The sequence below is a fragment of the Nematolebias whitei genome, chromosome 17 (genome assembly GCF_014905685.2).
Source record: "Nematolebias whitei isolate Nwh7 chromosome 17, NemWhi1, whole genome shotgun sequence".
Classification (NCBI taxonomy): Eukaryota; Metazoa; Chordata; class Actinopteri; order Cyprinodontiformes; family Rivulidae; genus Nematolebias; species Nematolebias whitei.
Window position 1 is genome coordinate 22,863,287 of NC_056514.1, and position 14,220 is coordinate 22,877,506.

Below are 14,220 nucleotides of genomic sequence, written 5' to 3' on the forward strand. Positions count from 1 at the left end.
TGGCATATTTTAACCACAATTACAACAAAGAGATAAAAAAAATATTTGGGTCGTCATTAGTCTCGAAATTTTGTCAAGAACATTTGGTGGGTTGGAAACTAAAAAGTCATTATGGAGTCATCATAACTGAGAGTTCGAGAGGATTCAGCAGAAATATGGTTCTTTATCAGACTGGTTACAAATTAAAAATCTCCACTTGTTCTTCTTATCTAATGCTGACAACGAATGAGCAAATAGTTTTCAAATAGGCTGTAATAATGAGCATTTTGCCTTAGAGTTTTATTATGCTCAAACATGTTACTGATATTATATATTAAATGTCATTGTGTGACGTGTGATAAATAATAATAATTCATAACTGAATGCTTATAAAGCATTCAGACTATTGACATCCATTTTCTCCCGTACGCTTTACAGCATTTAACTTATTCTTCACTTTTTGTTCTATTTCCACTATTCCTTTATCAAAACGTTCAGCTCATTCAGGACATTCCTGATCTGACTTTTGGTGTTTGTGCAATTTTAACGTTTTGGAATTTGTTGCTTTTTCAGCCATGTTTTTTGTCATTGAAAATTAATGGAGCTCTCTTGACATCCTTTAAACTCTTTGTACTGTTTAAAAACTTCTACTGCTCATTTCAGCTTTTGTTCTCGTTCAGCTTTTTTTGTGTGTGTGTGCTAATTTCGAGGGGGGGGGCGTCTTTTTGTAGCTATTTTTTGCCCTTTTAAAAAAAATTGTGATAATTTCAGCTTCTATGGTTTTTTTTTTTTTTTTTTTTTTGGCCTCTTTCTGCTAATTTCAGCTTTTTCTTTTTGTGCATGTAAAATTTTTTTGCTCTTTTTAGCTACTTTCCAGCTGATCTCTTAAACATAAAATGTAACTTGACTACCAGTAGTTACATGCAAACGCAAAAATGCACTTTTGTGCATTTTACCCTGCAGTAAAAACCAACAAATGCACAAATCCAGTTGAACATATGATTTACCTTCTGTTCAAATAATGTAAGTTTTGGGATCTTAACAGAGAATTTTGATGATGCAACTTAATGCTGCTAACAGAAAACAAAATGCTGCAGCAGCTCCATAGTTTAATGTCTGTAGCAGACTATATTACCAACACATTTACACAGTCAGGCTCTGATTTTTGTGCTTCACAGCAAACCGGAGCAAAAAGCATTAAATTCGAAGCATCTTTTTTGTGCTTCCTGTAGCTTTCTTATCCTCTTTCTCTTATCTTGAAGAATTTTTAAATGTAGAGCTTTCTTTCCTGATGCAAAACAGTTTGGATTTGTCACGATGACATTTGAACTGTCAGTAACTAGCAGTTTGTTGGGGAACAACAGACATCATGAAACAGAATTACACACTTACTAGTCACAATTCTGTTAAAAACGAGAAATGTTATAAATACTGAATGCTAGACACTTTAATGGCAGATTGCAGCATGACTGATAAGGATGATTCAGCCACTAAATGTCAGTGGTGTAGCCTGATGAGCTGGATGTCACCAGTTTTGTTTGTTGCAGCGCACAGCTAATGTCAGGCTTTCAGAAAATACTTTTTCTCCCTTTGAAGCACAACCTCAGCAGGCAGCAGTGGGGGCCAGATGAAGCGGATGTACAGCGCGGTGCCGGGGCGGGTGTATATGGCCACTCGGGCCCATTCTGCCAGTGGAGACAAGGAGCTCTCACTTAACAAGGGAGACAAAGTTAAAGGTGAGCGACGGACTCATTTCCGCATGGTCCGATGCAAGAATATGAAACAGATCATTAGTGTGCATTGCTTCAGATCAGAATCAGCTTTATTGTCATTGTATAGAAGCACAATGAAATTACATTTCAGTACAGCCCATCCAAAGAAACACAAACAAACAAACAACAGACAGGGTAGACGGGTGTTTGAGGCTGCAGCCTCACTGAGAGGCGCTTCCTTTTTCGTTAGATTAGAAAAAGGGGAACACGAAGGAAGAGGAGGTTAAAAAAAATCATATCTCAGACTGTGTCCCTAACAGGAGGCTGCAAAGAATTCCAGCATACAAAAAAGCAACATACTGGTGACATAAAGACAAATGCATGTGGAGTGGGTGAGGGTGGGGGTCCCAGCACAGGCCACCCAAGTGAGCGAAGCAGCCACTGGTGCTTTCGCATCTACCTAGGTTGCTGCACCGGGGGGGGGGGGCAAATGAGGAATGTGGGAGTGGGTAGGGGAGGTGGGAGCATAACGTCTTGTTTACATAACATCCAGGAGAATCTGAGATAATCGACCTTCCAAGGCCGACGCCAGGGGAGCCAGATTCAGATAGCAACATTTGTTTTGGGTCAGGCTGAGCTCTTTTAATTTCCATCAGCCTGTTATAGTCTCGCTAGTAAGTCTCAATGGTGACACCAAACAGCCAAATTGTGATCACATACGCCGAGTCGCGCTTATGACTTCTCCAAGATCTATTCCTTCCCACTAGCAAGATTCAGGAGCCGCAAGCCTGCGTTTCTCAGCAAGAATTGCATCCAGCATTTGAGTCTGTGTGTGCACATTCCTTCACACATGCTGGGCAGTTTTACAATGGCCAGTACAGCTGCCGACGTTTTCTGAATTGTCAATATGCCAGGTAACCACCAACTCCAAAAAGCAGAAATCCTATTATCGTAAATCCAGTTATGTACACATCTTCAGCGTCTTCGACTGACAAGATGGACAGACACATGACCTTCCACTTCCCCCAGGAATCTGTTGTGTATCGGCTGCCAGTGTCCCGTTGGGGCAGGAGGGCTCTCCTTCGCCCTGTCTTCTCATCGAGAAAATTTGATCAATTGTATTGAGAGACCAGTTGACCAGATTCATGATTTGATCAATTCAGAAGAAATACAAAAAGAGGCTCTAAAAAAAGGTTCACAGGACAAAGAGCAGAGCAGGGACGGAGCAGGAGGGAAATGTGTCCGCCTTCGCCAAGAGCAGGAAGGACATTTTTTTTCCTTCTGTCAATGTCAGTATGTCAAGTTAAAAAGATTAACTTGACATTCTACATGCAACTTATTGTTTTACTGCTCCTGTAATAAAATGTATTGCTTAAGGATCCTTACCATAAAAGTACTTCAAGACAGATAATGTGACGCAGCAAAAACAAGTATTTATTACACTCTGCAGTGCATCATTGCATTAAGCTCACTCAAACAAAGTCATTCAAAGAATTCAATCAAGCCCTTGATTAGAGTTAATTAATTCATATTAAATATTTTTGTTACATCCTTCTAGACTTTGTCTACTTTGTAATGAAACATACAAATCCATAAAACATTTCATATTGACTCACTCAAATATTTTTCTCAGCCCAGAATTATTTGGTTGGAATCTGGTCAACGTTATGTGAGAATGGATTAACGTGCTTATTAAAAGATATGTATGTGGGTGGATCCAAGAATTGTAATGGTTTTCTTTCAAGATGAAGCAGTCTTCTGGACATGGTCATGAGTTAGTGATTTCCTGTTGCTGGACCCAGAAGCATATGCAGACATGAAGCTGGAGTGATGAGTATTACTGCTCCTCAACTCTTTAAGAGCCATTTGGGTTTAAAGTTGACTCTTTCAGGTTCCAAACAGCTTTTCACAAGCAGTGCTCAGAGCCAAAACAGCCGGTTCTTTTTAGTGAGCTGAGCCAAATGATCCAGATCTCAGACAAGAGCCATAATTCCCATCATTAGCCTGAGAGAGATGACAGTCAGGAGCTTTAATACCCTAATAGAGAAGTCCTGAACAAAACAGAGGCAGGTTAAGTAAAGTATCTGAGAATGAAAGGAGAAAAACCAGGAGAACAAGTGCTGGAACAGGTGATTGTTAAGTGGAAACAGATGGACAAATTATAATTGAGATACAGATGAGAGGAACTGAACTCCAGGAAAAATGAGGAGAATAATGAACTCTGAAGGTTATGAAGCTAAAAAAAAAACATGCAAACTCCAAATACAAAAGCTCTAACATCATAATGGGTAAACCTAAAATTTTACTGAAGCTTCTGAGTTATTTCATTTGTATGGATCAAACTAGTCTTTTTTTATATATTTTTTTAAATTATGTTTTGCCATATTTGTTTAAATTCACATTATATGAGCTGGACAGTCTCAGTTAAACTTTTTTTTTTTAATAAATATACTTTTTGTTACTTGTTGCGCTCCAGTTTTTATTCAAGGTCTATCTAACAAGACTTAAATAAATAAAAAATGGCAGAAAATAAATCATTCTGTTTCAGTCAATAACTAAGCATGAGTTCAACTCACACATTTCATCTAAAACCACAGTAAAGGAGTTGAATCAACCCTAAAAATTCATTTTGATCTAATATGCATGTTATTTAGATACAACGTGGAAAATATAATTCAGTGGAAAATTTTGATAATGCTCTATTTTTCATTAAACAAGTTTTAGTTAAGTTTTTGATTTACATAAAACGAACAATACTAAGTAAATAAACATAGTTAAATATATTTGTTTCATGTCACTTGACCATTTGCCTTAGTTTTTTTTTTAATTTTCTGTCTATCCAAGCAAAACTTTATCAACTTGTGTCCATCTATCAAAGTTCATCCTGGATCTTTGCCTTTCAGTGTTAAGCATCGGAGAGGGGGGATACTGGGAGGGAACTGTGAAAGGACGCACCGGATGGTTCCCTTCAGACTGTGTGCAAGAGGTGCCAGCGCCCAGCAAGGAAAAAGGCAAAATAAAACATTGCTTTAAGACTACTGTTTTAAGCCCATTTTAATAGTACCGTATTTTTCAGACTATAAGGCACATTAAGCGAAACAAAACAGTCAGATATGTCAAACTTTATTCAACTCATTCACAAGAATCACATAAAATCAGTTCGAGGTCAGTAAGCAGAATCAGAATTAATACATAAGGCTTACTGTCGATTTTTCCTTATAGTCCGAAAAATATGGTAATTTATTAGGGCAGTCAAGGTTGTTTTTATATTACCCCTTTTTCAAACTTATGAAATAAGTGAGTAATATATTCCACATCTATCACCCTACACGTTGCACATTATATTTATAATTTCAAAATCCCCTCAATACATTGCAAACATGAATTCTCCTCCAGGCTGTTCTTCAGCAGGCCGACCAGCAGTCATTCTCATATCACACACTAAATAAGCCACATGCCAGGACACAAACATAAGACTAAGGTGTAAACATCAATGTATCAGGGTGTTATGATGCGAGATGAAAGTTTTAATTGGACGTGTGTCTTAAATGATTGTGCGTTTCAGAGACGCGAAGTGAGAAAGCCAAAAGGAAGCTGTTCCGTAATGTCACCGTCGGAGCTTACGACGGCACCGACGGCCCCAGGTAAGAAAATCTGCAGTGAACTCTGACCCCTGTTACAGTCAGAGCAGCCATTAGGAAGTTTAGTATATCTGTTCTCTTCAGTGCTCTAAAAACATCATGGTGTTCAGGTGCAATACTTAAAATATTTGAGATTTCTCTTTACATCAACTAGAAAAATTATAATTTGTCAAAAACTGATGAATCAAACAAGAAGATAAAATTACTACAGCGTTCCTTGAAGGAACTCATACCAATGAAGGACACAAGATTAGCTTATGTTGAGTTTGATCGAACCTTGAAACTAATGTTATCCACGTCGTAATATAGTGACACCTTAGTCCTCGGAGGAAATGTTGTGAATGACTATCAGCTACTACCACCCCAAATTTAAGCTCAATCTCTGTAAAATTGACTGTTATTGTTATTTTCTGTTTGCTAAGACTGCTTTACTGTGGCGGCCATTTTGAAATGGTGTTCATAAGATGTAAATGTTCATCTAAAAATGACTTTGTGAAAGTTTCATTCAGCGATGAACGAGAAATTTTTTGTACACTGCAGACAAATTAAAGATACGCACACATGACTAAAAACATTATCGCTTCACCTTTTGGCAGCAGGTGATAAAAAGGTAAAAATCAAAGTGAACAGTTGGTTGTCATGTATGACAGATTTAGAGAATAAAATTGCCATGATGGTTTGGACAGGATTGTTTTGTTTGTTTTGGTTAAGCCAAGAAGCCAGACAGGGTGGTGAACATATTCAACCCACCTTTGTTTTAGGCTCTGGTGTGTGTGCCTGCTGCCTTTAACCATCCGTCGTGCTGTCACGTCTTCCTGCGTGATGCATGATTTGTTTTCAGCTGATCCTGAGCAGCAATTGTTCTCTGTTGTTGCGAACACATCAGCGTCTGAAAGAACAGAGAGCAGCCATGTCGTTTTCAGCCCTGTCCCTTTTGACTCTGTCACACAAACACACTTGTCTCTGTGATGCTTTCATCTGTGTGCCACTGGTTCCTCTATTGTTGCTCATATTAACAGGACACATTAATGTTCTCAAAAAAGCTACAGGGAGGAGTTTTGTCTCTCATATGTGGAAGCTTTGAGCTAGTTTAGGAAGCTATGCATCTAGTTTGAAATGTGCATGTGCATGTGTACATATGCATCCTCTTGATGAGTCATGAGGAGAATGACACACTGGTTGGATCCTTAGGGCCAGTGAGAAGGACTCAGCAGTTGCTTTGGTTTCACAGCTAACATTGTGCTGCATTGATTTCAGTCACTTTATTGCAGTTGTGTTTGTCCTCCTGTAAGGGTTTACTAAGTACCCAGATGGTTGTGGCTGAAAAGAGCAACTTCAAGACCAAGAACAATATTTACAATAGGCGAAATTTAACAATAGGCTGCAACACGGCTGGAAGGGACTGGAGAGCAAGGGCAAAGATTACTTTGAGGCTCAGGTCCTTGAGGATGTTTCAAGATATACAGTAGTCCCTCGCTACTTCACGGTTCGTTTATCATGAACTCGCTCGATGGCGGTTTTTCAAAATAAGACTGGACATGACACACAACTGGCTGATTGATGGATGAGCCACAAGATCAGCATGGAATTTTTATTTAAATTCAATTATTTTAAATTATTTAGCACCTGCTGCACATGTGTGCAGCCCACACCGCAGGAGAAGCTTCCTCCTGCAGCTGATCAGCTGAGCTCTGTGCAGAGCGGAGAAGTGGGCGTGGCCAAGAGCACTTGCAGGTGGCAAAGAGCAGAGGAGGCAGGGAGCTGGAATTATGACATTCTGTGCTCTGTTAGAGCGTTTAGAGCTTAGAAGCATTGTTTTGAATATTGCAAGAGTATATATATATATATATATATATATATATATATACACTAAAATAAAATTAGTACTTGTACTACTATTCCTATTTCACAGTTTTTCACTTATCGCGGGCCTTCAAGGTACAGATCCCCCGCGATAAACGAGGGACTACTGTAATTTAATATCTAAAGCCCCCGGTATACTGCCGCGTACATCCATACACAGAGGTACGCATGTACGTACGCAGAGGTACGTGCGTACCCCCCCAGCGTACCCTCCGTGCAAAGCTCAAGTTTTTACGACTGCATACGCGTATGCGGTGTCGCACAATAAACTGCCCAGCGACGGACTGTTTTGTATGCGACACCAATGTATTAAATTCCCCTTCTTCATCTCTGGTCTGGCCTTTTCTTTTGTTTGTTTTTTTGCCAAGAGGCAATGATCTCTTCCTCCTCCGTTGACTGCATGACTGAAATGGTGAGAAATGAAGGAATTTGTCACGAGCGAATTAAACTCAGATCCAGCGTGGCTGCGGGAGGGTCTGGAGATTTCTTGGTGGGCTGGTCTGATGTGTGGACTGTAGAGCCAGCGCTCTCTGTTTTTTTGTTTTTTGTTTTTAGATCTTTTTATTAACAACATATAAACACAGAACACTGCTGTGGCTGAGGCTGAGGCTGCCAGCGCTCGATTTTTTCTTTTTTCCGACCTGTCAATCAATCCAGTAGGCGTGTCAGCAAATGACCAATCGGCGACCTCAATTTGTCCCGAAGGTAAACGCCCCTTGTCTGTGAAGCTGCTCTGCAGCTGCTCGGGGTGTACGCTGGAGTATGAAGTCTGAACCCTCTGCGTACAGTACATGCATACATACACGTGAACGGACGTACGCGGCAGTATACTGAAGCCTATACTGTTGGAGGAAATGGTCATCGTAGGAACAAGACTCCAGTAGTTCCAACAAGGTTTAATAATTGGTGGGCAAGTGGTGGAAGGCGAGGAATGGCTGGAGAAGTCACAAGGAGGTTTAGGGTTAAACCAGGGAGGTCCAAGGTTCAGGAGTCAGTGCTGAAACACGTGAGAGCAGAGTTTAGTCTTTACAAATCACAAAAGCGGTAAAGTGGCTAGGAACACAACTATGGATTGGCAGATAATGCACCAGCATTGGAGTGAAGTCATCAGCTGCCTTTTATATTCCTGCAGCTCATTAGGTGAATGGTCCACAGGTGTGTGCTTGTTGGCACCATCTAGTGTCTTGAAGCTGCAGGAGATAAGCTGAAACTCCTACACCTCCAAGGTAACGTACCAACCACAGGATGCAGCACCTGTGTTGAAGTTGGCTAAACTGAGCCGAAGGCAAAGCAGGGATTACCTTTTTTGCTTGTGTCTGTAGCATTAGCGAAATATCTCAACCATTTGATGGGTTTTAATCAAATGTTCAGAAAGTAATGACTGGATTAACATCTAGTGATTAACTTTTGTAGCAAGCCCAATACAAGATGGCTGCACAGCCAACTGACCTTGGGAAACACTAACATCACTACAACTCAATTACATTTACTGAGCTAAAATTAGTTGTGATAGCTGAACATCCTCCCTAACACATACTTTGAGCAGAATGCATTGTGCAATGTCTTTTGATAAAACCTTGCCAGTAACTGTTGGAGTCAATCCTGTTTGTCTGTTAGCAAAATATTACATGAACCACTGGATAGATTTTAATGCAACGCTCAGAAAATAATCTTTGGATAAACGTCTGCCTATGATTTACTTTTGGAGTCAGCATGATTCAAGATGGCCACCACAGCAAATCAACCTTAAGAAAACACACAAAAAGGCTTTAATTTACACAGTTCTCAAGACATTGAGCTAAAGCTTTGTGTGGTAGTAGCTAAGACTCATTCACAACACATATAAGCATTGGCGTTGCCATATCATGCAAGAGCTCACATTATTGCATGAGAATATTCATAATGTTATTTTCTAGGTTTAACCAAAGCACCAAAAACTTTGTCATCTCTTAAAAAAAAAAAGTTCTTAGTCTAAAATTCTGGCGTGAAAGGTGGCGGGCAATATGCATCCCTTCAAGGACTGGTAGGCTGCTTTAACGGCAAAATGGTGCTCAGTTGGGAACACGGTGATCTTGAGCACGTTCCTCTGGCGTTCTGGAGAAAGTCAGTGACTATTTCACAGAGAGATGCAGTAAAGAGAGAGGAGTGAGTGATTGCTAGACAAGAGTGTGGCGTTGGCAGCTCTGTTTGAAGGAAGATGACGGAGGGAGAGAGAAGTTGGCAAATGTGCGTGTGCGTGAGAAAATTCAGGGTGAGAATCAGCTGTGACATAACATGACACACCAGTTTGTGGATGTTCAAATTGCGAGTGCTCACTTACATGTATACCCATCCCCCAGCATCCCCCACCCCTCAAAGTCAGTTCTCCATCTCCATTGTTGCAACCAAACCCTTGCACACACCACATACTGTCTCTTGTTTGCAATAAACTTCCCTTCTCTCCATCCTTCTCTCACATTATCTTCCTCTTGTCTGAAGTACGCCGGTTGCAGACTGTCACACACTCGCGCGCGTGCTCGTGCTTTCGCTGGAAGACGGGGAGGAAGAGGAGGAGGGAGGAGGAGGAGGTGGTGGATAGTGCGTGCGAGAGAGAGGAGGGGGGGACATGGCAATGGGGGGATGCGGAGAGAGAGATTTCTCTCTCTCCCTCTCTTCTTCGTGGCCATCACTGGGCCCCAGAAACAGGAGCGTGTGGTTCATTTACAGGTAGCGGCTGTTTCCTCATTCATTGGCTGGCTATGGATGTGAGGAGAGGACAATGGAGAGAGGGGAGAGGTAGATGATGCTATTGAGAGGCCGTGCCTTTTCAAAGCCAGACTAACAAGCTATATATGTGTGTGTGTCCCTGAGTGTGTGAATACGTGCGTGGGTCTTAAAATCTGCGTTTTTTCATATGCATGTGCATCTCCGTAGGATAGAACGTCAAGTGAATGGAGTCTTTCTCTGCAGCATGTTTTATTATTTCTCTGTCCTCATGCTGTTTTCTCGCTGCTGTGTGTTAGTGCATGAAAGAAAACACATATTGATGCATCTCAGTCAGACAGTGTGGGTGTATTTCATTCTCTTTGAGTCATATTTCCATTCTTGCAGCTATGTTCTCGTTTATATACCTGTTCTGCTGAAAACACAACATTCATGTCCGGTGCTTGCTTCACCCGTCACTAAAAATGTGTGGTTTGACTGTGGAGACGGAGGAAAATGGAGTGCAATTTATCCGTTCCTTTGAGCAGTAATTTGAAATACTGTACATGTCTGAATCTGTATGCATGTTATCCTTTTTTATAAATGTTCATTTAACTTTATACACTGAATAAAATGTGTGCTTTTAGGTCATGTAGTGCTTGTTGTGGGAGTGTCTCTCCTGTGCTCGGTTCACAGTGTGAGTCTGTAACATCTGTCAGCTGCTTCACTTATTGTGTGTCCGTAATGCCCCCGCACAGCCGATCCGTCTGATTGTGCATTCGGCAGGTGAATGGTTAAAAAGCCGCCTTTTTTTCCTCTCAGTGATTGTGAATAGAAGAAAGGATGACTCAGGAGGGTACACGATAACTCCAGTCGCCAGCTTCACTGCGGCCAGTTCCCAGAGAACACAACCCAGTAGGCAACAGAGATTAACCAGACATTTGGGCTTTTTGTGTTTCTATTTGGCCTTGAGCTTCACTGTGGGGACGCACAAGTTTTAAGGAAGTCAGATGTTTTACTTTGAACATGACATGCTGCTAAGACCCCCCCCCCAGGAACCAACAAATGGACAGATAAAAAGCCCGGTGGATCTGTCCACCCACTCTATGTTACTTTGATCCTCAGAGAGGGAAAGCATGATGGAGGACAGGGTGAGAGAAAAAGGACCGAGGTGTGAGGAGCAGATGGCTGGAAGGCGGCTGAGCGTTGGCGAAACAGTAACGTTGATGGAGAACACACGAGAAATGGACCTCAGTGAGGGAAACCAGAGATCGTCTGTTCAGTGCTAAAGTTACGGCTCGACGATGAAGTCTGGGTCTTCAGGCTTTGCAGGCCGACGCTCTCATGACTCTGCTGTACCTCTGAAATTCAACTGCCAAAATGTTTCAGTCTGCATGGCCAGAATTTGTTCTGTAGGAGTGTGTGGATCATAGTAATATTCTATTTGAGGTTTTTTATATACCAGTAGGCGTTTCAGAGTTGAATGCAGTATGGAGTTGGAGTAATATAACCCTTACAGGCATGTCTTAAAACTGAATGAAATGCTGGTATTTCATTGTTTACATGTAATTACATACTATTGCTGCAGAACGTACTTCAAGGACTGTCAAAAAATGTGTTTAACTTTACGCTACAGTATACTCAGTGCCATTCAAACAACATGTATGTAGATTTCCAACTGGAACCTGGAAGCTGAAGCCAGAACGGGACCAACCTTTCCCACAGACTGGTCCCAGTGCAGCTTTGAAGCCTCGCACTTTCTATATAAGCAGACAGAAATTTGTTTTTGGTAAAACATAAAATGCATAAAAACACCTCAGGTTAGGGTTAGGGACTACAACTTGACAGCTCCTGTAAGCAAGATCCTGCTGGCTTCAACTCCCAACAAGAGAAGACAGATAGTCTACAACGTTTACCACCTACAGTGCCACTATTTGACCCTATGTTGTTGAAAGTGCAACATTAATTACCTAAATTAATGCATTTAGGTTATTTATCTATGACTACAAATGACACAAGTCAACACTTATCAGTCAGCAACTTCATGTTTTTTTTCAGATTTAATAACTCACTATCAGTTGTTTTTGTTAAACCATTGTTCAAACACTTTGATCTTAAACTCTGCTGGTAAAATTTACTAGTCTGTTGGAGGGTGAAACCTTTTTGAAATTAGAGATGGGTGTGTGCAAATTTTAAATCAGTGAGATAGAAAAGAGCTTAAATTTCGGTGGAGAAGTTTTTGACTTTCGATATCTTGCAAAATATAAAAGATTTATTAATAGGGTGGCAAGGTATGTTATTCCAATAGCAGTTGCCACTTTGTGCCACCCCTTAGAAACACCCCTGCAGGCTCCTCATTAATTTAGTTTGAATCCACACCCAACTTTATATTGTAGAGGTATAGAAAGGATGTCCTTGAATATATGCCGAGACTCTATTGTTTATGTGAAGTCCATTTATTGTTTTTGCTTTTATTCCAGCTTTTTGTGTGAAATCAAATATTTTGACTAAATATTAGCTTGAATTTTCATCTCAGTTAAATCAATGAGCACCATCTAACTCAGACATGAGCTGTCTGTAAAATACATATCGGGAATTCTTGGAAAGCAAAGTTCTTCTCGAGCCTTGGGCTTTTTGAAAGAGTCAATGAATTGACATTGTTGGAAAGTCAAATCCAGGAGTGAGTTATGAGATGAGGCTTTGTGTGACCGTGTGGCGTCAATTTAGCTGGTGCTACATTAGAGGAAAGGAGCCTGGCTAAAAAGATTTCAGACATGGTAATAAAATAACGCAGGAGCTTCCCCTGCCACTAATCCAAACTTCTTGTAATTATTAAGATTGCAACACCATTATCTGTGACCACTGCTTCTGTCCTCTCAGGCTGCAGGCTTCGAGTATAAGGATGCGTTTGTGTGGAGGTGGGATCAGAAGCATGTCTGACTTCATCTTCTACATAATTTGAAGTGTCATGTATGACCAGTAGTGGTGCTTAGGTGTCGGTGAAGCAGTATCCTTGCAAAAGCTGCCAGAGGCAGTGAAAGCTAATGCAGCGATTTAGGTGCATTTGGAAGTTTCCAGTATCAGTGCATGCACACATTTTTCTCGCTGGATCAGTCTTTAGTTTGGAAAGTCATCTCACATACAAATCCTCCCATTATGGCTCTGACTGTGCCCCTGCCATCAACCCCTTTGTGCACCAACGTCTTTCCTATGGTAATCTGAAGCCAACCTATCTTTTGCTGCAGTGTGATATCATAAGGTGATGCAGTATAGCTGTTTGTCACAGAGAGAGACTGTTATTTGCATGTCAATACGATGTTTCTTAGTATTTAAATTAGTATAAAAATTCATGTAGTTCTCTTCCTCTCCCTGTCTTTTTTCTCTCTGTCTTTTTTTATCTTCATCCCGAGTTTTTCCTCTAAACGTTCCTTCCTCCTTACAGTGACTACATCATTAAGGAGAAGACAGTGCTCCTACAGAAGAAAGACAATGAAGGCTTTGGCTTTGTTCTCAGAGGAGCCAAAGGTAAGCATTTCCACTAAATGTTACCATATACGGTGCAGGATATATTCATTTATTTTTCTTATTTCGTTCCTTGAGTTTGTTTTTCGAGTACTCACCGTATCCTAAGCCAAATCAATGCTCTAGTTAATAACTGGATGTATGACCCCGTGAACATAACCCTACAGCTCAAACTCCCATAGAGGAGTTCACTCCGACGCCGGCCTTCCCTGCGCTGCAGTACCTGGAGTCTGTGGATGAAGGGGGCGTGGCATGGAGAGCAGGCCTTAGGATGGGGGATTTCCTCATTGAGGTAAATTGGGTTTCACACCGGCTAATGACTAATATCTCAAAAATATGTTCAATAATTAAAAATCTTTAATCCCTTGAAGAAATGCATATTACTCTTTGCCTTTTGCCAGAGTTTAAACAAGGATTATCCTATGTTGAGAAATGACAGAGTTAAATCTGCATGCATAAAATCCTGAATATAACATTATGCACAATATCATGTAATATTGTGAGATGTGTTAGCACTCAAAGCACATGTTGTGAATGATTCCCACCTACTACCACATTCATTTTTAGCTTAATAACTGTATAATAACTGTACTTAATGCCAACTTAATAACTGTAAAAATCACTTGTAGTCAATTTTGCGTTTTGAAATTCAGTTGTCTGTAGCAGCCATTTTAATTTGGTTTCATTTCAAAGGGCTAATCAATTGTAGATGAGCATCCGATTATTACTTTCTGAGAGTCTGATCAAAATATATTCAGTGGTTTATGAGATATTTTGCTAACAGACAAACACACACACAGGTAAAAACAATATTTTCTGCC

General features: G+C 40.6%; 1 protein-coding gene across 1 annotated transcript in view; it reads left to right on the forward strand.

Annotated features, from left to right (window-relative positions):
* LOC119423941 (SH3 and multiple ankyrin repeat domains protein 1) overlaps window positions 1–14,220 on the forward strand; it is a 34,461-nt gene that overhangs the window by 11,953 nt on the left and 8,288 nt on the right. Inside the window, exons 12-16 of the mRNA XM_037691371.1 lie at window positions 1,576–1,715; window positions 4,595–4,702; window positions 5,257–5,335; window positions 13,320–13,402; window positions 13,567–13,691. Of these exons, the coding sequence (XP_037547299.1) occupies window positions 1,576–1,715; window positions 4,595–4,702; window positions 5,257–5,335; window positions 13,320–13,402; window positions 13,567–13,691 (535 nt within the window). The remainder of the gene's footprint in view (window positions 1–1,575; window positions 1,716–4,594; window positions 4,703–5,256; window positions 5,336–13,319; window positions 13,403–13,566; window positions 13,692–14,220) is intronic.